Below are 23,713 nucleotides of genomic sequence, written 5' to 3'. Positions count from 1 at the left end.
GACTGAATGACCCTGTGGCCCCTCCTGGAAACCCTTCCTTCAGCCCTCCCTCTGCCCTGAAGAGTCTGCCCCCTGAAGTTTCTCACTGCCCACAGCCCCGCCTCCAGCAGCCCCTCATGGCCCCCGCGCTCAGGCCTCACTGGCCTCCTCGCACAGCACTAAGTGCCCCTCTGTGGGACCACAGGACCTTTGCATAAGCCACACCTTCCACCAGGATGCTTCTCCCCACCCTACAGCTTAGGGTTCCCTGAGCCCCCAGTCGTTGTACATTCTTCCTTCATTTATTTATTAAACAGCGCTTCTCAAATTTATTTCTTTACTTTCAGCATTTTATTATTCGTTTTGTGTCCTAGGCCCCGTGCCGAGCAGGTGCTGGACGATCATAGCTAGAGGCCAGGACGCCCGTGCCCCCGCCGTGGGATGGGCCAATGGGGAGAGGGCTCAGCACCCAGCCCCTGTGCCCCTCTCCTGTGGCCTGGGTGTGCCACGGCCACAGGCAGAACGAACACGTCAGACGCTGGCAGTGTGGGCAAGTGTGTGGGGAGTCGGGACTAGGCTGCTGGTGGGGACGCAGGTGGTGCTGCCTCAGACTAAACGCAGTGTCACAGTGTGACCGGCACTGCCGCTCCTGGGTTCGTGCCCAGGAGCGACGTGAATGCGTCCCACACGAAACCTCATACACAGACGTTCACCACAGCAGTATTCGTGACAGCTCAAATGCCCACCAGTGGGTGAGCAGTGGGTAAGTGTGGAGTGGATGATCAGCCAACCATGAAATGGCACACAGCCCCGATGCCTGCTGCCGGACGCACGGGCCTTGGGAGGCAGCTGCCCAGGGTCCAGGCGTTTGGGGTGCGCCGTGGCCACTGGCCTCCTCAGGCGTCCAGAGGGAGGCTCAGCTGGGCCGAGCCCGACCTCAGACAGGATTGTGGACCCGAGTGGGGTGAAGCTTGGGCAGGAGTGGGTGCCCGTCAGACCTTCAGGGGAAGACAGCAGAGGCGGAGTTATCTCAGGGCACCCGTGGGCCACCCACACACCGGCCGATGCTTGCCAGCTGGTTCCGGGCTTCCCATGAGCACTGGGGAGGCATGGGCCTGTGTTTAGGGACATGGTGAACCCCAGACACCCAACTCTAAACAAGGGACTGACCCTGCCTTGAGCACGAGATGCCCCGGGTCCCCTCTGCACAGATGGCTGAGTCACAGCCCCTCCAGTCCTGTCTTCAGCCAGCGCCCCCAGGACCCTGTCACTGTGGCTCAGCCTGCAGGCCTGGGAGGCGTGACGGTGAAATCCGTCTCCCAAGGTCACAGGAGCTTCACGTACAAGTAACACCCCAACCACTTCCATCTCCAATCATAAAAGGAGGGAACACCAGAAAGGTAGGAGAAAGCACCGTGGTCCCCACCCCCTGAGCCAGGCTGGCCTGGTGGCCCCCATCCTGCCTGCCCAGTGCCGACTCCCTGCCCATCCCAGAAGCCTCCAGCTTAGTTCTGGCTGGCTGGGAGGAGAGGGGTGGGCCAGGTGACCAGGTGCCCCTCGAGGACACCCCCCACCCCCTGCCAGTGTGGAGAGGTGGGGGAGGTGAGTGAGCTCAGCTCCAGGCCTCTGTTTGCTTCAAGTTTCAACATTTACAAAACATTGGTCTGCAGATGATATTTCCTGGGGGAATTTCCTGGGGGAATGTAAACACCCATAGATGTGGAGGGCTCCTACCAGGCACTGGTGGGGTGGGAGGGGGAGGGGGAGGGTGGGGGTGTCTGAGGTCTGAAAGCTAAGAGCTCCCAGCTCCCCCCCTGCTTGCGATGTGACCTTGGGTCAGAGGCATGGCCTCCCTGGGCCCCCAAGCATATGGACCGATTGCGTTTTCCTGCCTCTTCTTCACCGTCTGACTGGGGCGCTTTGGCCACATGCCGCCCTGTGCCACACACCCAGTGGGCCACTAGGGAGCTGCCCCCTCACGCCTGGGAGGGCCAGCACCTACTGCACATTCCCGAATGCCGTGCTCACAGAAGCCCTGTCAGCCGGGAGAACGAGGATCAGAGAGGGTATGTGTGACTCCAGCTGTCCCCAGTGCTGACTGTAGGCCTGTGTGTCACTGTCCCCCTCTGGTCACCAGGCTTCGCGGATGACCACACTGGCCTTATCTGCAAGACGCTCATCCCCCATCCGAAAGGCTTGCCCGTGGCTGGGCATGTGTCCACACGCTCTCCAGCAAAGGCTGACCCTGAGGTCCTCAGCACGGCCGGTGTCCCGTCCCAGGAAGCCGAGGTCATCTGGGGCCCGCAGAGGCAGAGGTAGACTGCCTTCCTGGCCTGCTGCCTGCACAGGAATGCGCTGAGCCCCCAGCCCCTGCCCACCCAGGGGGAGGAATGTGGCAGAGGCTGCTGGGAGCTGGGAGCCCGGGAGGAGGGGTGGTGCGGAGACCTCCTCCTCCCGGAATTCCCCAGGCCTGGCACCAGAGTCCCCCTGCCCGCCCCCAGGCCCCACCGCAGTGCGCCTGGCTCCTCTGTGCTCCTCTGCTGGGCTGCAGCCACTAGGATGACCAGTGTGAAGGGGGCCTCCGCTCAGGGCCGGTCACTTCCTGACAACGTCCCCTCCTCAGACAAGCCTTCCGCTGGGCCGTTGCCGTTCATAGCCTTAGACCAGCACTGCTGGCACTCTAGGCCATGGCTCCCTGGACACAGGAATCTCTGTCTCGCACACTGCAGGGGCCGGTGCCCATCCTGGGGTCCACGGGCACCTGTACGAGGTCACAGCAGGTGGAGGGGCCCTGCTGGACAGCCCAGGGCCTCAGAGTCCCAGTACCTACAGAGTGGTGGGCGGGGAGAAGCTGCTGGAGCCAGAGGAGCTGGGCGGGCTGAGCCAGACAAGCCCAGGCCAGGCCTGCTCACCTGGGGCAGGAATTTGGGTTCCCTCACTTTCCACCTTGGCTTTCAAGGCCAAACAAACCTTTGCCTCTGGGCATGTCAGCAGCTGCTAACACACCCAGCTGGCCTGGTGCTTGGATGGGGCCCAGAGAACAGGCCTTATCATGACCCAGGGGCCTGAGGACTGGGGCCACCTTCCCCTCTAGTCTATCCCTGGTCCCCATCTGAGCGTCACCACAGCATGGAGGGGAGATGAGGGGCTCCCAAACGGCTTCTTCTGAATGTGCTGTGCCTGAAGTCCTGCCATTAACCCTCCTTGGGACTCAGCATTGGGGGAGCCTCTCCTCCAGCACACAGGCCCCCGTCTTGGCTGCACTGCCTCTCCCCCTTCCACCCCTGGAGCCCTAATTCTGGGACTCTGGGGAGCGACTTCCTGTCCTTCGGCCTCAACGTCCTGCTCTGTAAAATGGGCTCATTAACCTCCTGATGGGGTTGCCATGGGGGCTTAGTGGGGCCACAACCAGGCACCAGGCCAGTGATCAGGACCCTTCCAGGGAGGCGGCGACTCACAAGCAGGCAGAAAGTGGCAGGCTGGGGCCCCTGTGGACCCCTGCACACTGCTGTGTGGCCACTGGCACTGGGGACACCCATTCTCATGCAGCCCTGCGTTGGGCAGGCTCAGTCACCTCCCGGTGCCAGTGGCTGCTTGCCGACTCGCAGTATGGCCCGTTCCTCCAAGGGAGAGTCGGGTACTGGGAACATGCCAGGCCTCCTCTCAGACAGATGGGCCGTCAGACTCTCTTCCACTGGGGAGAACAGCAGGAAAGGGGCAGGCACAAGTCTCTCTCCCCGTGTCTACACCTGCCCCATGGTGCACACACACAATGCCACCGCTCACAGCTCATCACCCCTGCCAAGGCCCCTAGCTGCCCCTTTCCTGTTGAACCCTTACCTCCACCTGGGGGTGGGGAAAACAGCTTCAGCATCCTGATGGGGAAACTGAGGCTCAGCGAGGAGAAGGGCAGGGGGTCAGGGCTCCTTCTGTGCAGGGTCCCAGGTCAGCCTGGGGCTGGGGCAGGCCTGGCCATGGGGGGTGGGGGCTGCAGCCTGTGCTCTGCAGCTTCTCCCTTTGGACCTGAAGCTCCACCCGCTTTCACTGGACCGTCTTGGCCTCCGAGCAGCAAGGCGAGCCCTCGGTGTGTCCGCTGGCTCCGGCCAGTTGGATGTACTGTGTGTGCCTGGGACGGAAGTGCCTCCTTTCCTGTCACTTGGCTCAGTTCTTTGTAGCCAGCTCCCAGGGGAGAGGTGGGGCCAGAAGATGGGGCATCTTGGGTGTTTCCATCTCACAGTGCCTCTCCTCTGGGGGTGCACAGCCCAGGTCCCGGCAGCCAGGCCCCGGAGTGCCTTTACCTGCCACCTGCAGGAGTCTCCTGGGAGCTGGCTGGGGAAGGGGACTGGCCCACGCAGACCCTGCCCCAGCGCCAGCATGGTCTGTAGGGAGCCCTGCCTGCTTGGTGGACGTGGATGCGAAAACCCAGGGGTGGCACAAGTAGGGTTTGTGCTCTTTATCACGTGTAGGTCCTATCTCAATGAAAAAAATCTGATAAAGTAAAATAAACAAGATAGTGAAATAAAATGACAGAAGAGAGTAAAACATTTGAAATACAGTGAACAGGATGCTGGCCCAGTGCTCCCAGGCTCCCCGGGGCTCCAACAGCCAGTGACTAATGCTGACAACGGCCCCACACTCTGGTCAGTAAGGCCTGACCCACATGTCAAGGCTGCACCCCCGCTGTGAACTCCCTTGAGCCTCACCCGCACAGCGGAGGGCCAGTGACTGCCTGCGTCCTCAGACCGGAGGATGGCCGGGCCCCAGGACCTGCTCAGTGGGTGGCTCATTGAAGCCTGTAAGCTCCCACCTCCCCAGGACCCCCTCTGGGGCAGGGACTCTGTTAAGAGCCAGGCCTCCTCCCAGAAGAACAGAGCGCAGGGGGAGGGGCTGGTGGCCACAGCTCCTATCCAGGTCTGCGTGGGTGGAAGCTTGTCCCTTGGCCCTGACCCACTGCTCACCCTGGGTCAGGAAGGAAGTTTCCTGGTTTGGGGCTGTTCCCTTCCACACACAATGCATTTTGAGCTGGCCAGGCCCTGCCTGGCCCAGAAACAGCTGATATGAGCAGAGGAGGAAGCCTCCCCCAGAAGGCTGCATTGCCCACACATCTGAGAGCCTCCTACCTGTCGGTGAGGTGACCACTCAGACAGTGCTGGGGGTGGGCAGGGGGCTGCTGCACACACACCAACCACACGCCACAGGCCAGTCACCTGCCTGGGCAGACTGAATGAGGACCTGGGCAAGATTGGGGTGCTAGGAGTGTAGCTTCTGAAGTCACCCGCCCAGGATTCAAATCTACCTGTGTGACCTGGGGCCACAACATAACAACGATGAAGGTGATGATGATGGTGGTGATGGTGATGATGGTGGTGATGGTGATGATGGTGATGGTGGTGATGTTGGTGATGGTGATGACGATGATGATGGTGAGTGCAGGCATGCTAAGTACCTACTAAGTGCCACAGCCATTCTGAGCACTACATATGTGCTAACCTGTGGAATGCAGACAACCCCAGCCCTGCGGGATGGCTCTATTACCATTGTCCCCACTTTATAACTGGGAGGAGGAGGCAGCCCAATAATTTGTCCAAGGTCACATAGCCAAGAGGCCAGAGAGTGAGGACTCTGCCTGTAATCCTGATGCGATAAGGGCAGTCAAGGTTACGTAGAGCACTTTGGGGGTAGGAAGAGGTGTATGTTTTGGAGTGGACAAAGGGACACTCAGGGACCCTGACTGGGACCAGCGTGCTGAACAGCTGCTGCCTGAGCCCCTGGGGGTGGCCCTGGGCTCAGCCTGACAGTGCCTTCAAGTGCCAGGTCCTCCTGCCCCCCACTCCTTTTGTGCCACCCAGCCTCTGGCCCTTTCCCAACCTGGAGACCCCACAGGAAAATCAGTAAACAATTTACCCATAGGTGAGGGCCTAGAGACCTGAAGCCTGAGGGAAGTGACTCAGTCCCTTTCAGCCAGCAGGGAAGTGGGCAGGGAGCAGACAAGTGAGCCTCTGCCCTTGGGCCCTCGTAGGGCTGAGTGCAGGGCCAGGTGTGGCTGCTGGGGACAGTGTAGGTGGGATGTGGGGGACATTTTCCCCCAGCTACCGACCTCTGGCAGCCTGCCGCCCCTCCCAACAGATGCCAGGAAGCCCTGCTGCTGAGGCCCTCCTCTGCTCCCTTCAGGGACCACCCGCTCCTTTGTCTGTCGGAGCTGCGACTTTGGACAGCGGGGTTTCTTAAAAAGGGGTTCATCAGATTTCATGGGCTCAAGGGTGGGGAGCAGAGTTCCCCTTTGAAGAACTTGGCCTTGGGACCTGGCCCTGGGGAGAGGAGACGATGCCTCTGTGAGTGTGCCCGTGTGCATGTGTCCTATAGTCTTAGGATTTGTTTTTTTATTGTGGTAAAACATATATATCATATATATGTGATGTATTATACTTGTATCACATATGTGATATACATATATATCATATATATACATATAACATATATATACACACACGATGCCAAAAAAATGTATACACATTTTAAGAAAGGAAAAAACTTTATTAGTTGTAATACACAATATACACCGATAACAAAAGATGAATACAAGTCACATTTGACGTCTGCAATTACAAGAGGTGCTCAGAGTGGTTCCCATCAGGGTCCAGACACTTCCACGGCAAACTACTCCTTGAGGAACGTTGACCAGAGTCCACTGTACACATTTTTCGGCACCCCTGGTGTGTGTGTGTAAACTTACCATTTTAACCATTTGTAAGTGTACAGTTCCATGGTATTAAATACACTAATGATGTACCACCATCACCCCCATCCATCTCCAGAACTTTTTCATCGTTAACACTGAAACTCTGTGCCCATTAAACACCAACTCCCCGTTCCTGCTCCCCCAGACACTGGCACCCACCCTTCTACTCTCTGATTTTGAATAGTCTAAGTGCCTCACATAAGTGGAATCAGTGTCTCCTTGTGACTGGCTTATTTCACTTAGCACGTCCTCAAGGTCCATCCATATTCATGAGCCACAATTTTCTTCCTTTTTCAGGCTTAGTAATATTCCATTTTATGTACTTACCACATTTTGTTTATCCATTCCTCTCTCCATGGACATGCGGGTTGCTTCCAACTTTAGCTACTGTGAATCCTGCTGCTGGGAACATGGGTGGAGAGAAATCTCTTCGAGACCCCCTTTCAACTCCTTTGGGTACATACAGAGAGGTGGAACTGCTGGGTCATGTGGTAATTCTATTTTTAATTTTTAAAGGAATTCCCATACTGTTTTCCACAGCGGCTGTATATTTTACATTCCTACCAACAGTTCATAAAGGTTCTGATTTCTCTCATCCTCGCCAACATTTGTTATTTTTCTTTTTTTATAGTATCCATCCTAATGGGTGTGAGTGATCTCTCATTATAGTTTTGATTTGCGTTTCCTGGATTAGTGATGTTAGCATCTTTCAACATATTTATTGGCCATTCATTTATCCCTTTGGAAAAATTTCTATTGGAGTTTTTTGCTTATTTTTGAATCAGGTTGTTTGTTTTTTTATTGTTTAGTTTTAGTTCTCTATATATTCTAGATATTAATTCATCAGATGTATGATTTGCAAATATTCTCTCCCATCCTGTGGGTTGCCTTCTTACCCTGTCGATAGTGTTTTTTGATGCACCAATTTAAAAATGTTCAAGTCCAATTGTCTTTTTTGTTGCTGTTACCTGTGCCCTTGGTGATATATTTAAGAAGTCACTGCTAAATCCAATGTCGTGAAGCTTGTGCCCTGTAAGTAGCATGTAAGTTTTAGGTCTTACATTTAGGTCCTTGACCCATTTTGAGTTCGTTTTTGTATATGGTGTGTGGTAAGGGTCCAGCTTCATTCTTTGGCGTGTGGATGTCCAATTTTCCTGCACCATGTGTTGAAAAGATTGTCCTTATCTCCACTGAATGGTCATAGCACGCTTGTCAAAAATCATTTGACCATCTGCATGAGGGCTCTCTATTCCGCTGAACAGACCTCTCCCTGCCACTCTCTCCTTTCTGGTGCTCTGGTTACTCGAGCTGCCTCTGTCTCCTGCCTTCCAGTTACAGAGGGACTCTCGTGACCTCCAGGACCAGCAGGGTCACCCACATGCAGATGCTGGCAGGCAGAAACATGCATCATGTTTTGTCCACGTCATGGCCGTGCACGTGCTGGGGGAGCTCGGCACGCACCTCCCAGGGCCTACACGAACTGAATGACCTTCCTGGAAGTGCTGGTCTCAGTGACCTCACTCCTGATGCCCAGCTGCTGGAGCCCAGTGGAGGCAACAGCAGACACACTGCCCACACAAACATGGTTTCTAGGTATGAGATTTGCAGCCTCAGCTCCAACCAGGCCCAGCTGTTAAATCCTCCCAGAGCCATGATGAAGTTGGCAGTGACTCAAACAGGGGGCTGAGGCCAGGCTGGCCAGGATCATTTACGTATTAGTTGGCTTTGTGCACCTACTATGTGCATCCCACAGGTGAGCAAGCACAGCCCAGGGAGAGCCTTAACTGTACAGACTTGGGTTGGGGAAGTGATGTGGGAGCCGCGCCAGAGGAGGAGGGTGTGCCAGGCAAAGGGGCAGCCCCTACAGGGGGCAGGATGTACAGGGTCTCAGCTCGTCCTCAAGGGGCCTTCTGTTCCCAAGCAGACATTTGAGCTAAGGGGCTGCACTCACAGGGGACTCGGAAGTCAGCTCTGCAGTCTGGGGCTTTTCTGTTTTGTTTCTCGATCAATCTTGGCACCAGGAATGGGCCTGGCACAAGCCCTTCTCCATCACCACCGCTCTGGGGAATGGAGCGGAGCGACAGGGAAAGGAGGGAGGACAGCAGTGCTCGGGAGGGAGGGGGCGGGGGTGCGCGCAGGGCCTCGGGCTTGCGCTGGTTCTGCATTAGGCTCAGCCCGGTTCTTTGCGCCTCAGGCCTCGGCTTCCCGGCCCGGGAGGACCCAACACGAGCCCTGCTGCTCCCTCCTGCCCTCGCTTGGGGCTTGGCGCTCCTCCGTCTGCTCTCATCACCGACACCCTCTCGTGAGCATCTTCGGCTTTTTCCTCCGGGCCCGTTCCCGCCACAGGGTCTGTGCTCTGACATTTCGACGAACGCCCAGGGCACTGCTCTTCCGCAGGCTGCGCGTTCGCGCGGTGCCGCCCTCCCGACGCGGAGCACCGGGTGGGAGCCGAGTCGCGGCGCCGGGGTCTGCTGCCCGCCAGGCCGCCGACACCGCTGTGCCACTCGCGCGGCGGGGGCTTCAGCTGGCGGGCAGCACGGCGCAGGCTCAGGGGCGAGCGGGCCCGGGCTTCACGCTGGAGCGGCCGCGGCCGCCGCCCCCCGCGCCCTCGCGAGCCCGCGCCGCCCGCAGTGCCTCACGGCCACCCCCTACCGGGCCGCGGCCACCACCTCGCCGCCCGACGCTCCGCCCCCAACCGCCCGCCGGAAGCGGAAGTTGCAGGGCGGCCAAGCGGGCTCTGCGCAGACTCGCCGCGACCCGGAAGCGCTCGCCGAGGCCCCGCCCCGCCCGCCAATAGTGCTGCCGGGGGACGCGGCGCTTCCTTTCCGCTCCCGCACTCGTCTTGGCGGCGTCAGGTAGGCCACGCGGCCGGGCGCCGGCTCTTCAGGGGTTCCGGGCGGGCGCGGGGACCGGGTGCGCGGGGCCGGGGACACCGCCCGTCCTCACGGCGTCGCGCGGGGTCTCGCAGGTTCGTCCTCGACATGCAGAACGACGCCGGCGAGTTCGTGGACCTGTACGTGCCGCGGAAATGGTGAGCGTGGCCCCCTCGCCTGCCCATCGTCCCGGCGCGCCCGTCCCTTCGCCGGCCCCCTCCCCGCTCACTGCGCTCTCCCCACAGCTCCGCCAGCAACCGCATCATCGGCGCCAAGGACCACGCGTCCATCCAGATGAACGTGGCCGAGGTGAGCCCGCCAGCGGGACGGCCGGTGCCCGGGTCGGAAGCCCCCGAAGTGGAGGGAGCGGGGTCTAGGCCGGCCTGGCGCTGACGACTCCCAACCCCCCGTCTCAGAGCCAAAGGCGTGTGAGTGCGCGTCTTGTGACCGTCGTTTCCGTTTAACAGGTTGACAAGGTGACAGGCAGGTTCAACGGCCAGTTTAAAACCTACGCTATCTGCGGGGCCATCCGCAGGATGGTGAGTCCCCGGGCTGGGCGCACCGGGAGCCGGTGAGCGGGGGGCGGTTTCCTGCCTTCTCGGGCCTGAGTCCGTTGGTCGGCGGCACAGATGTGAGCCTGGCCGGGTTTTGCTGGCTGTTGGCCCCTCCCGGGGTGGAAGGGGGGCGTGAAGGCCCAGCAGGACCCCTCTGAGGCAGCCTGCTGTGCCTTTGCCACCCTGCGCCTGGCAGGTCAGGCGTGAGGCCATGGGACGAGGAGAGTGCGCCCCCCAAGTGCCGTCTCCCGTTTGTTCCGCCGGGGTGGCGGCGTGGTCGGGCAGTACAGTCCCTGGCAGACCTGCCAGCCTGGGAGCGGGGCATAGTCGCAGTGTGCGTTTTCCTAGGGCGAGTCAGATGACTCCATCCTCCGACTGGCTAAGGCGGACGGCATCGTCTCAAAGTAAGAGGGCTCGCATTTGGGCACAGAGGCTCGGGGCTTCTCCAGAGACGAAGCGTTAACACTGCTACTCCTTCTGTTTAGGAACTTCTGACTGGAGAGGATCACAGATGCGGAGTGTTTGTCATAAATAAATAGTGAAAACCCAGCTGTGTTGGTTTATTCTGTGCTAGTAGGAACACGGGGCTCTGGAGGGTCAGGGCTGACATTTGGCTGTGAATGTTTGACGAGGGGCAGGGCACCTGAAAGACAACCTGTGAAATATGCTGCAAAACCAAATTTTACTTCAAAGCACAAATACAAACATCTCGGCACTGAGGTCTGATAGTTGCTTAATGCACATTTAAAACTCACAAATGCTGCTTGGGGCGGGGGCTTCTGAGGGAGTGGCACCAGGCCCTTGGACACCCGTCAGATGTCTGGGCTTATTCCAGAGGATGACGGTTCAGGCCTTAGTTTGGCTTAAGGGCTGGCTTTGCTGTGGTGACTGGAGTCCCACATGGGCAGCTCGTTGACAACATTACTATAAAGGACACATGACTTTGGTAAACGACTAAATCTCACTACATAAACACGCAAACTTAAATTATTGTATTTACCAGCTGTTGTAATATCAGTAAAGAAATTCCCAAGGAGACGGGTCCCTCGAGGCTAAGTTGTAAACCAGGACATACAATGTTTTGAAAGGCAGTCCCGTCAGTGCTTGAAACGGAAGTATCCTTGAGATGCTATGGTGGCAGGACAGGTTTTCCAGAAGAAAGTTGCCTGGGGCCGAGCAGCTTCCATCCTCCACTCCATCTTGCGTGCATGTTGGGTTTAGGGAGCTATCTTTGAAAGGAGAGGGAGGCACTCCGCAATAAGGTTGTGATATGGACTTGGGCTTCGTCCATCCTGCCCTGCAGCCTCCCTTAGCCCAGCTGAGTGGCTGAGGAAGAAGGAACAACACATGCACCTCTGCTGGGGTCTAGGCTGAGTTGCTGGTGGTCACGTGCTGAGAACTGGCCTCTTCTCCCGGCAAAAGCACCAGTCCACAGGGAGAGGACACAGGTGGGGGCTGTCCCAGGGCCCCTCCAGTGACAAGGTTATATACAGCACAGTAAGGAAGCAGCTTAATGGCCCAGCCAACGGGCATTTTTCAGACCAGCTGACACACCAGTCCTTGGTTCTTAGGTGTTTTGGGGGCAGCAAACTAGAGAACTGGACAAGATAGCATTCATGCGAGAACACAAACCTAGGAAAAGCTGATCGCGTTGGGTACAGACATCCACAGAAGCGACAACCACCACCCCTTGGGGTCTGCTTAGTGGGACAGGCTGCAGCAGCCAGCTTCTACTTCCTGCCTCAGAAGAAAAAGCATTGATGTGACCCTCTCACAGAGGTGGTACCATGGGTGCAGGGGCTGTGAAGTGCTCATCTCCCCGCTTGAGAATCAAGTGTAGTTTCAAGGCAGCTTCAGCGCACGTCACTTAACCAGTTTTTGTTCCCTTAAAAAAAAAACCACAGCAGCATCCCAAATGACAATCTGCTGCTTATGTCCATCACTGTATTGCTTAGGAAGGTCAAGAGCCAGCAATGCAGTCACCTAAAGGTCCAGAGTGTCGTGAACCCGTGGGGTTTTCCTGGTGGGGGAAGGGCGGTCCCCACGTGGGGTGCATGACACTCAGGCTTCAGGATTTCACAGTGACACGATGCTTGGAAGAGCAGGTCCAAGAGTAAAAACAGCGACACAAACCAGGAGTCTGCTCTTGTTGGCATAACGTGTTGCCACAACTTGGTGTGGGGAGGGGCGTGGCCAGCCCACCGGCTTTGCAGGGCGGAGTGCGGGTGTGTGCCATAGGTTTCCACATCCACACACCAGAAATAGCCACGATTAATGCTTCCGTATGTTAACTTCAGCAATTTCAGTGTGTTCAGAGCATCTGGAAACCCAGATCGCCACCGCGACACTAGTGCAGTGGCTACACCAGTTTCTGGAAGGCACGGCAACGCCAAGGATCAGATGCCGTGAAGTCAGGATGCCTGCGACATGAGTCAAGGGTGGGGTTGTCAGAGCAATCAGGCACGTGGACCAAGACAGCAACAACCCCACACTGTCCAGCACGAGCGCAGGAATACTCTCAGGAATACCATGTGACGTAGGGCTTTGGAATGAAGAAGATGGTGCCTGGGACAGTGCCTTGGGCCCACAAATGTGGGTGCAGAGCAAGCAGCGAGGGCTTGGAGCGCCAGGGCTGGTCTGCGCAGCCGGCCTGGGCTAGAACTGCTGGGTGAGGCGTCTGTAATGAGGTAACACCTGGTTCTCGGGGAGATAGAGAGCAAGTTCCAAGGCCACCAGTACTGTGAACTCAAACCCAATTAGATCCCGTCTGTTGAATCGAAACCGTTCTTCTAGCTTCTGTGTTGAAAGAGAGAGAAGGGTTAAGTGGGGTTCCTGCTCTGGTTCCCATGTAGGTGAGCAGGTCTGGGCGTGGGCGTCAGGCCCCACTCCAGGTTAACCCGTGCGCGGTGACCACCCACCCCAAGAGCGGGGCCGGGCATAGGGAGCTTACAGGTGCTGGCCGGGCAGGCACGCACACTCACATCAATGAGCTGCTTCACTTCGTTCTTGCGGAGGTCACTGCTGATCTTGGCGGCAAGCAGCACGCACGCGCCTGCGCACAGCTTGCGGTTCTGCTTGTTGAGCTTCCCCTGCAGGACGAGCTTCTCGAAGTACACGTAGGCCATGGACACGGTCACGGGCTCCAGGCTGCACTCCTCAGAGAGGTTCCGCATCTCCCGTTTTAAACTGTGGGTTTACACGGGAGCAGGTGCTCGTGGGGCCGAGGGACAGCCACCCTTTGCCTGCTACAGGATCTGCCTTTGGGTGGTTAGAACGTGCTGTTCCCTTCAGGTGGCTGCAACCCAGCGCCAAGGCCCACAGCTTGGTGGGCAGGCAGCAGGCTGGCCTTGGGCTCCATTCACCCCTTGGCTTGGGAGGCCCTGTGGCACCTCCCAACTGTACCAGGTGGTCCACACAGCCTCAAGGGGACACCACAGAGGACAGAGCCCCTGCTGGACACAAGTGCACAGGTGCTGAGGTGGCACCTGGACCACCAGTAGAGCTGTTGGAGCTGTGGGGTGGCGGTGCTATAGGAATTGGTAGCCAGCCAGGACCCCAGCGAAGGGCAGGGACTGGGAGCACCGCCTGGGCCATCAGTTCCACCACTTGCTCGCTGTGGGGCTGTGTACAAGCCGTCTTAACCATGAGTTCGTCTTCAGAATGGGGACAATGGCAGTGCTTGCTCATGGGCTGTCATGGGCACCAGTGAGGGCTCAGTGACCTGGCTAGAGGAGACGTGTGTGTGTGTGTGTGTGACTGGCGTGGTCAGAGGGTGGGGGGGATAGGCCCACCTGAATTTATTAAGCTTAGGGATCCACAGGACACGGGAGGAGAGGCCCACAGCCCTCACAGGATGAAATATATCACGAGGTCTCAGTAAGGCCCCATGGTGGCGCTGGTGGTAGGGCCCAGGGACGTGGCCTCAGCCCTCCCTACCTCCTGATTTTGCTCAGCGTCAGCCTGATGTGTGGGAACTTCTCCCGGAAGGTCTCATTCATGTCCTTCTTGAGGTCAGAGGGCTTCACGTACTCTATCACCGTGGTCTGCAACACAGAGGGAGGCAGGTGAGGAGGCCCCGTGCAGCCATGGGGGCCTAGCGCCTGGCCTGCAAGTGCAAAGGCACCAAGCCTGTGAGAACAACACTCCTCAGGACAGAGGGCACCAGAACCGGGGTGCAGGCAGTGGCAAGGGCTGTCCTAGGGGGTGACCAGCACTGCTCAGTGCCTTGCTGCCTGGCCCTGCCACGCAGCTGCCGGTGTCTCGGGGTGGAGGCAAGTGGGTGGGGGCGCTCATGTACCATGTAGGATGCGAAGATGAGGACCCGCTTGTGCTTGCCGCAGGGCCACTGTGGGTCGTCCAGAAGGTTGGGGTTGTACTCCAGGGTGTCCCCCACCTCGCTCCCTGCAAGCAGAAGGGAGCCCTGAGCGCTGGTTCCCAGCTGTCACCCACCCAAGCCTGGGCAGAACATGCCTACTGCCCTGGGGGCAGCGATGCTCCTGGAGTCCGGGAGGGGCTCCAGGCCATGGAAGGGAAGCATGTCCTGACAAGGACAGATGCCCTGCCCCACCCCCACCCTGGAGCTGCCTGTGCACGGCTTCTTGCCACTGCCTGGCTCAGGCGTCGACTTGGGCGTCTCCTCTCTCCCGAGAGGCCGCACCCTAACCCCACACCCCAAACCCAGCTCTGTCTGGACTGAGGACTGTGGGCTCGAATGTGACTCATTGCTGCCACTTGGGGTCCCAGGCAGGGCTGGCGTGGCCACACACCCTTGCGCCGGTTAGGGTACCTAGTTCTGTGCTGGCTGGCACTGACTTGGGGGCAGCAGGTTTGTATCTTGACCCCGGGAGAGCCCGGGGGACGCTGGGCCGGGGCTGGGGTGGCAGGCCGTGGCCTTCTGTCTTGTGTGCGACCAGGGCGTTGGTAGGGTACAGGAACTTGGCATAAGATACGACCTGCAAAGGCAAGTGCATCAGGGTCAGTCCTGCTCATTCCAGGCCCCACAGCCCTGTCCCAAGACCAGAGGTCAAAACAAGCTCTGCTCTCCCGCTTCCTTTAGCGGGAAGGCCCCCACACAAACGCTCCCTACACGGATAACGAAGGAGCTGTGGCAGCTCAGGCCACTAAGGGCTAATGCTCCCGGGGGGCTCAGAGCTGGACACTGCTCACTCCACGTTAGTGTTCTCAGTACTAAGAACATTCCAGAACATCACCCCGCCACCCCTTATCTGGAATCTGCAGGGATCTGCAGCACAGGAATGTCCTCCCTGCCTCTGAACCCTGACCTCTGACCAGCAAGGCAGAGGGGGTGCCCCTCGCAACTCAGGTTGTTTCTTGCTCCCCAGCTGCTGGGCGAGGCTCTGGGCTCATTCTTACAGAGCTGTGTGGCCTGCAACGGACTCCTTGCATTTTAGAAGGTTCAGGTGAAACACAACTTCACGTTCATGTTCTCCATAAACATGAGCTCGGCACCCACCCGCCTACAGGCCCTGACCCTGGGCACCGCATCAGCTCTTGCCTTTCCATCTGCTCCCAGCTCAACGCCTTCCAACTCAAAGACCATCTCGGAAGAAACGGACACGCCGCCAGATGGATGCCTCTGTTTCTGGCTGTCCACCCTCAGGTCACTGCAACACATGGGACGAGAGAAAGCTGCTGGGCCCTCCTGCTGCCCCTCCAGTGGGCGGGGAGCAGAGCCTCGGGTCACAGGTCGCCCACCTCTGCACCTGTGACGCCCGCCTAGACACAGCGCCCGTGCCGCAGCCGCCCTCGCTGGGAGAACAGCATTACTGGGGCACAGCGAAGGACTGTCCAGTCTCGCTCCTTCCCTAGTCCCAGGCACTTCCTGTTAAAGTGCCGGTGGTAGTGATGTGGACCGCAGCCCTGGCCGCAGCCTCGATTCTAGTCCGCTCTCCAGAGGTGTGTCCCCGCACCCCGAGGTCACTACTGACGTTTTGTGCCAGGTCGCATGGTGCCATCCCCACCCTGACAGCTGTCTCCTTCCCAGGTTACGTGCAGGACACAGTTGCCTGGACTGGAAGGATGCACAGCAGGGTCCCCATGAATAGAACCATCCCAGCACCGCCATCTAGGCTTAAACAAAAGTCAGGGTGCGAACACTCCCCTCCTGGAAAAGCAGGAAGGGGCATCCGGAGCTCCGGAGAGGATCTGGTGGCAGCTGATGTGCCGAGCACGGTGGGAGGCTGCTGAGAGCCCATGGGGAGCCCGGCCCACGCCGCCGCCTCCGGCCACTCACCTGATCCGCAGGCCCTCCCCATAGGGCAGGACTGAGAAGGCCGCACACAGGGACCGCTTGGCGCAGATCAGCACGATCCTGCGGGGAGGCAGGGTGAGAACGGTGGGTGTTCCTCGGGGAGAAATCCTTCCCACCTAGACTCAGGTGAGGGGAACCGCCCAGGCGTCCAGAGGACTCTCGGGCCAGGAGGCCCAGGGCTAAGGCTCAGTCGGTCTGGCCGCCATGTAACGAACACACTGCTGCACAGGAAGGGTCTCGCCTGGCCCCACGTGGCAGGGCACAGGGGAGGCTCATCCAGGAGAGGCCAGGCTTTGGGGGACACACGGGGCAGGTGCAGGTGCCCAAGGACTGTTTGGTTCAGGGTGCCCCTCCTCAGCAGTCCGGGAGGGGCGGGGGCCTAATAGTGTCCAAAGGACCCAGTCTATGTCCTGAGCCAAGCTGACCTCTGAGGTGCCCTGGCGTGGGAGCACGCGGCAGGAAGGACAGCCTTTCCCCCTCTAGGACCAGTTGTGCCCGGCCAGGCCCCAGTCTAGCAGGGAGGACAGCAGTGGGACGCCCCCCCCTTCTGGCTGGGACGACTGGGTGCTCAGGCTGCCCAGGACCTGTTCCTCAGCACCAGGCCCAGCCTGTCATGCAGGGGGACAGGGACTGTCCAACCTACGGCCACTGCTGGGGAGGGTGGGTGCCTGGCACGGGCCTCCAGTGGGAAGGGAACACTGTGGAGACCCTTGGGTCAGGGTGAAGAGCTCAGACACCTCAGGGCCAGCAGGGTGGGGGGTGAGGGAGAGGTGACAGGAACACCCCCACTGAATGTCTGCAGACACCAAGCTTCTGAGGGCTGCGCCCAGGCACCCGCTGCCACTCTGCAGCCAGATTTGGGTTGGAGCCAAGCCTTCCCCAAACCAAGCCCTTTTCTCCTGGATGCGTTCCGTTGCTATGTCTGCTGTGTTGCCAGTGTCCCCTCACTTAGCACTTCCACTCCAGACTGGTGTCCCCAGGATCCCGGGGAGGGCGGGGGGGGGGGGGCACCGTGGACCCCGGCGCTCGGTTACTCGGGACAGGCAAGTGTGATGGGGAGGAGGTTCCGTTTGTAAGGGGACGTGGATGAGCTGTGGGGCTGAGTGCCTCCCTCCCTGTGGCCCCAGGGCAGGACCTCACCCCACCGGGTTTGAGGGAGGCCACAGTGGGCAGCCCCACGCTGGTGGCTGCAGCCAGTACCTGCTGTTCTTGGTGTCATACTGCCGCATGTTCTTAATGAAGTGCGTCTTCTTCAGGCCCTTGTGTCTGGGGGACCCGGATATGTGCTTGGTTCTGCAGGTGAAAGATGGGTCACTCATACCTCCCGGACGCTCTCAGGCTCTCAGGGCCTTGAGCTCTGAGTGGGCAGTGGGTGGGAACCTCACCTTTGAACCGAGGCACAGCCCGCTGCGTCTTCCAGGAACTCGAGGGAGCAGCGCTGGGAGGCAACCCGCCTTCTGTAAGGGAGACGCCACAGGGCCTCAGGACACAGACGGCAGGCATGCAAGACGGGTCAGGGACGGGCCCCGCCGCAGCCTGAGGACCAACCAGGATAGCGGGGGGCAGGGCGCAGGGAAGGGGGTCCCAGGGCCCTCTGCAGGCCGGGGTACTGCCCGCTCAAGGGCAGACACTCAGCATCCTGAGGCCTGGGCTGAGTACTGACCCTACGGTGGGTAACGAGGCAGGCTCTGCCCCGACAGGATGCCCAGCTGGAAGTGGGGACCATCCCTGGAGAGGTATCTGTCCTGCCCCACGGGGCTGGGCTCAAAGGCGTCACAGAGCAGCCCCGTGTGGCTTTCTCAGCCTCATTTCCTCGGGTAATACCCCAGGTGATGGCCAAAGGCTCTCGCAGCCCTGGGACCTCATCCGCACAGCTCGGGCCAGCAGCACTCCCCACAGAGGTGCCCTGCAGTCCAGGCAGCACCCACACCCCCGGCCCAGCTTGCTCCCGCATTTCATCCAGGTCACTGCAGGCACGGCGCTATCCCCATCACGTGCTTAACATCTGCTCCCCGCTGCTTTCACAGACCTCCACCTGTCATTTTTTTTCTCTCTCTCCTTCCTTATAAAAGTTTCATATGTAAACTCGATCCTCACAACAATTCTACAAGGTGGGAAGTATTATTATTCTCAGTTTACAGGTGGGGAAACCGAGCTACAGAGCTGGGGAGGTGGAGCTGGGACCTGCCACTGCCTCACACCGCCCTGCAACCCTGTCAGGTGAGCTGACATCACGGCTGCTCCTACACTTTCTCAGGGCTCCTATCCTGAATGCCACGGGCTCCCAGACGGGAAATCAGTATTCACTAGACATTGTTTCTGTGTCTGATAAAACTTCCTTTACTTTGTAACTGAAGAAACACCCAGCTCCTGCCTGAGGTCTGGAGACCACCCAGCTGGAACAAGAGGCCCATGGACTGGCTGCTGTACGTGGGGTCAGACCACCTGAGAATGGGTGCCCCTCCTCCCCGACACTGAAGTGACCGCTCTTGCACCAACGATTCTCCACCCTTCACGCCAGGGGAGTGCAGGCAGTGGTCTTGTCTGGCCAGCCCATGGACCACCCCCATCTAAGCATGGCGCTGGCACCTCCCAGACCCTCGGCACACACTTGTTGAATGAATGGGTACCCCATGTCACCATATCCCTGCCAGGCAAAGCAAAACCCCCAAATTCCAGCCAACCCCTCAGGGAGGCCCACAGCCTGCCCCCTGACAAGACCCAATGTGTGACATCTGGGGGCAAACCTGGGTCATAGGAAGGCCTCTGGGCCACCATGGGGCAACACGCCTTCAGGCTCCAACCTGGGTGACCACCTCCAGCTACTTTCCCACTGGAGAGCAAGCAACCCCCAAATCGGAGCTGTCAACAAATTGCCAGATGCTGCGTCTACACTGGTTTCATTGGACAGGTGTTTGGCAGCTTCCGGAACACTTGGCTTCTGGCCAAGATGGCAGCTAAAATCTCAGGACCTTTCTCAGAACCGTCCCTGCTAGAACCCTCCAGAATCTCAGGGGTGTCTGCTGACACAGTGACCCCAGGCCTCACAGTGGATCCCTGGCTCCCCTCCCCTCAGGGAGCACCGAGGACACTAAGGAGGGCCGTTGCGGGTTGAACTGCGTCCCCCAAAAAGATATCGTTGACGGTCCCTCTGGTACCTGTGACTATGAGCATATCTGGAAACAGGACCTTTGCAGGTGTGATGAAGGTGGGCCCGGACCCAATGACTGGGGCCTTATAAGGAGGAGAAAACACAAGGAAGACAGACCCACAGAGGAGAAGCCGCGTCAACACGGAGGCAGGGATGGGAGTGATGCGGCCACAAGCCAAGGGACGCCTGGGGCCACCAGGGGCTGGGAGAGGCAGTAAGGAGCCTCCCCTGAGGCCCCTGGAGGGAACAAGGCTTTGCCCACACCCTGACCTATCAGACAACAGAGGAAAGCCAGCTGCTGTTAGAAGCTGCCCAGTGTGGGCTTTGTTATGCAGCCCCACACCCAGGGGAAAGGGGAGGAGCCCCAACGTGGCGTGGAGGAGGGTGCAGCAGCCTGGTGGGCGCTGGGGGTGGGGGGTGCCCTTGAGAGCCCGTTTCTGGCCCAGCTCGAGAAGCCCAGCAACTCAGCTTGCTCATGCGTGTTAAGTGAACAGTATTAAAATGAAAATCAACACTGTGTTAGAAGCTCCAGGGGTCAAATCAGGATTCCAATGATTTGCTCAGTGGCTTATTAGCAGAAAAAGCTACTCCAGGCTGAACCCTGAGTGTGAAACACAGTCTCCACCGTGGACTGAGCCGTGAGCACTCCCTGAGCACCCTGGTTGTGATCAGGGTCTCAGTTTGCCAGGCCCGGCCATTGCCACCCTCGTTGAGCCCTGGACACTGGTCTGACCTCACAACAGCCCCTCAGGCAGATAAGGCTTAAAGCAAACCCACTGCATGGAGGAGCAAACTGAGGCACAGAGAAGTCATGCCACCTGCTCAAGGTCACAGAACTACTGAACGGTGGAGCTAGGATTTCAACCAGCTCTGTTCCCAGAGCCTGGGTCAAACGACTACACTGACGATATAGGTTTTGGGAAGAGAACCTCAGAATTCTCTCCATTCCTTAAAAAACCACAGCTCCTCGAAGTCTAAAGCAGTAGCCAGCAGCCGCCTTGGCTGGGCCACCCACCCCTCACGCACTCAGCAGTGACCCTCTCTGTCTAGGCCTGGAGCTGAGAGAGAAAGGACGGTCTCCATCTCAGGGACCTGCGTGGGCCTGCCGCCTGACAGGGGAGAGGCAGTGACCCCCGGACACAAGGGCAGGGCCCTGAGCTTGGCAGCAGCGTCCAAGGAGGGACACCTTGTGCAGGGCAGCTGCAGCACTGGACGCCAGGAAGGGCGTCTGACCAAGGACTCGAAGGCCGAGCCGGAGGGAGGCCGGAGAGGGCTCCCTGCACGGGCCAGGCAGGGGGAGGGGCACGGGGACAGTGGTGTCTGCAGCAGACCCAGGGCCACCTGCCTCACACCATGGCCCATCCCGGCCCAGGGTCCTCCCGAGCGTGGCCCTCCACACACCCTCCTCCGAAACTGGCAGCGGCCTCAGAGCACCAGGGACATGCAGGGCTCCAGGCAGCGGTCTCATTCCCACAAGCACCCGCCCCCCCCGCCCCCCCACCGCAGGGCTCCACGGCCAGGCTGCTGTCTTGTGCACAGGTCTGGCCCACAACAGGGGCTCCGAACTGTTTGCTGAACCGACAGCCTAAAATGACATACAGTCTGCCCAGTGTCCACACCTGCAACTGGAGGGCCATGGACTCAACCCTCCCAACAAAAGACCCTTAGAAGAACCCCATCACCCTGACCTGCCTGAGGGCCGGGGGCTGAGGCACCGCCACCAGTGCCGCCGTGATGACCTCCAGGTAGGAAGAGCCACCTCTGGACTGCAGGGAATGGCGGCCATCTGGAGGCCTCGGCCCACCCACACTAGGCACGGCAGGGGCACCTGCGCTGGGCTCTGCACTCAGCCCCTCCCCGCACACCTCCAGGGCCTGCCTCAGAAAGCACCAGCCGCCCAGCAGCTCTGTCCTGCAGACAAAAGGCCAAGCAGTGGCCTCTGGGAAGGGACTGTGGTGAGGCCAGTCCAGGCTCCCAGGCCCAGACACTGGTCACTCCTCAGGGTGAGGGCTGTGGGGCAGGTCCAGAGGAAGGGGCCACCACGGCAGGGTCATCTGGGGACCAGCATTCAAGGGAACTGGAAGCTGCGGCTCTGCTTCTGAGAGAAGGAAGTGGGGTATGTGGCTGCCAGGGGCTATGTGGGCAGGGAGGGGCAGAGCTCAGGGTTGGCGGCTGCTCTGGGATGGGCTGAGGAGTTCTGCGAGGTGGAATCAGGGCGAGGATTAACTGCAACCTGGGATGTGACTGGCCCAGGGACGCAGAGCTAGGAGGGGACAACGGCGGTGGGGGCAGCACAGGACACAGTGGGGTGGGAGACCTGGCCTGGTGCAGAAGACAGGCTCGATGTCACAGTGCAGGGAAGCCCCCTGGTCCACATGGGAGGGGTCACCCACTGCAGTGAATAGAGGGGCACGTAGAAGGGACATCTGGGAGTCCCTGTGCCCAGGGGACTGACAAAAGTAGGGGGGGCGGGGGCGTGTCCAGCGCTCAGAGGACTGTGTCTGGGGGCTGACCAGGGCTGAGGAAACCCTGCAAAGCACGTTCGAGCAATGGACAAGGTTGAGAGGACCATGATCCCAGATTCAGGGCTGGCAGAACTAAAGGGACAATGACCCGTGTCTGGGGACCTGACACCACCTGAGACAACCCCAACACCTATGTCCAAGGTGTGGACAAGGCCCGGGACGACCGGACCCTGACATCTTAGGCTGATGGGGCCCAGGGCATCTCAACCCTGTGTCTGGGCTCACAGGGGAGCAGGGTCACCCCTGATCCCAAGTCCTGTGCTGATGGGGCCCCGGCCCCCAGGCCACCCGGATCCCTGCAGCCCCTCATTCTGCGCTGACCCAGCCCGGGCCACCCGCGCCGACGCCACTCACCTCTGGCGCTGTGCGTCCAGGCTGAGGCTGAGGCCGAGGCCGGCGGGCGCGGGCGCGGGGCTGGACAGGCCCTGGGGCGCCGAGGTCCTGCCCGCGAGCACCGGCAGGCCGGGCGGGCCGGAGGGGGGCGCTGGCGCGGGCCCCGGAGGCGGCGGCGGCGGCGGCGCGGGCGGCTCGCGGGCCTCGGCGGGCGGCGGCGGCGGCGGGGGCTTCTCGCATCCCGGGCCCAGGCTCGGGGGCCGCCCGTCCAGGGAGATGTTGTTGAGGAAGAAGAGCGCGGCCTGGCGACGCCGCGAGTCCCCGCGCCTCCGCAGCGTCTGCGGCGGGGCCCTGGCGCCGGGGCCGGGGCCGGCGGGCGGCGGGGCCCTGGCGGCAGGGCCGGGGGACGGGCCCGGGGCTCCACCCGCCGCGGCCGCGGCCATCCTCGGACTGAGCCCGCGGGCGGCCCGCCGCCGCCACCGCCGCCGCCGCATGCGCGCACGCGCCCGCGCACGCCGCTCATTGGCCGCGGCGCGCCCATATACAAATATATCGCCATCGCGCCGTCCCATTGGCCAGCGCGGCGCCGAGGGCGGGTTGCCGGGCGCGAGGGCTGCTCCCCTGGGTCTCAGAGGCGGGTCTGAAAAGCCCCAGTGGTCCCGGAGCCGCGCGGCGGCGGTGGCTCAGGTTCAGTGCGCGCTTCGGGAGCTGGGCTCTTGCTGGGCTGCGGTGTTCCTGGTCAGTGTCCGTCAAGCCTGAGTCTTTAGGCTGCAGTGCACGTCCCCTCGCGGTGAAGTGTCTGTGCGGGGGCGGGGGCGGGTGGGGCGGGGTGAAGCTCTGCCACCTGCCGTGTGGGAGGTCGTTCAGTTTTCAGGGCTCCCGGGAATGGCCAGCGGGGCTACCTGGCCTCCCTCATTGACGAGGACACCAGGGTCTGAGGGGAGAAGGCACCTGCCCGGGATCGGCAGGCAGGTTGGGGCAGTCCTGGGCCTTCAGCCCGGGCAGGGTCCTGTACTTCCCTCAGCAGCCAAGTGACCTACGCCTGTTTCCTGTTCTGTACCGGGGTCCCCATGACTTCAGAGGCAGTGGCTTCATGCTCAGGTGATGCCTTCTGGACCCCAGGACCCCACCTGTGTCTGCAGCCACCTCTGTGCCACTCGCCGGCTCTGTCTAGCTCTCTGCCTGTGGGCTTACTTATCCTTCGAGTGGGGCGAGTGATTTCGACCCCAGGTATTGTCGGGACGTCACCCACGATGGTCTGCCGAGTGGCTGGAAGCAGGTCCCACGG

At 60.1% G+C, this 23,713-nt stretch overlaps 2 protein-coding genes across 2 annotated transcripts; one reads left to right on the top strand and one right to left on the bottom strand.

Moving 5' to 3' along the window:
- Positions 1 to 9,477: 9,477 nt before the first annotated feature.
- On the top strand, positions 9,478 to 10,694 carry RPS21 (ribosomal protein S21). The gene is made up of 6 exons (XM_019753475.3): positions 9,478 to 9,573; positions 9,687 to 9,749; positions 9,837 to 9,900; positions 10,059 to 10,130; positions 10,494 to 10,549; positions 10,631 to 10,694. Exons 2-6 carry the CDS (start codon positions 9,700 to 9,702, stop codon positions 10,638 to 10,640), a joined length of 252 nt encoding a protein of 83 aa, XP_019609034.1. The 5' UTR covers positions 9,478 to 9,573; positions 9,687 to 9,699; the 3' UTR covers positions 10,641 to 10,694.
- Positions 10,695 to 10,808: 114 nt separating this feature from the next.
- On the bottom strand, positions 10,809 to 22,904 carry CABLES2 (Cdk5 and Abl enzyme substrate 2). The gene is made up of 10 exons (XM_019753474.3): positions 22,447 to 22,904; positions 17,802 to 17,873; positions 17,617 to 17,709; positions 16,399 to 16,476; positions 15,661 to 15,769; positions 14,932 to 15,097; positions 14,443 to 14,546; positions 14,082 to 14,188; positions 13,127 to 13,331; positions 10,809 to 12,941 (listed from the first exon to the last, which is right to left on the bottom strand). The coding sequence occupies exons 1-10, from the start codon at positions 22,866 to 22,868 to the stop codon at positions 12,801 to 12,803; spliced, it is 1,497 nt and encodes a 498-aa protein (XP_019609033.3). The 5' UTR covers positions 22,869 to 22,904; the 3' UTR covers positions 10,809 to 12,800.
- Between the last annotated feature and the right edge of the window lie 809 nt (positions 22,905 to 23,713).

Source organism: Rhinolophus sinicus, chromosome 13 (genome assembly GCF_057876585.1).
Source record: "Rhinolophus sinicus isolate RSI-liver-muscle chromosome 13, RSI-T2T, whole genome shotgun sequence".
In the NCBI taxonomy this organism is placed as follows: domain Eukaryota; kingdom Metazoa; phylum Chordata; class Mammalia; order Chiroptera; family Rhinolophidae; genus Rhinolophus; species Rhinolophus sinicus.
The sequence above is the reverse complement of the archived record's forward strand: the minus strand, read 5'-3'. Positions and strand labels throughout refer to the sequence as shown.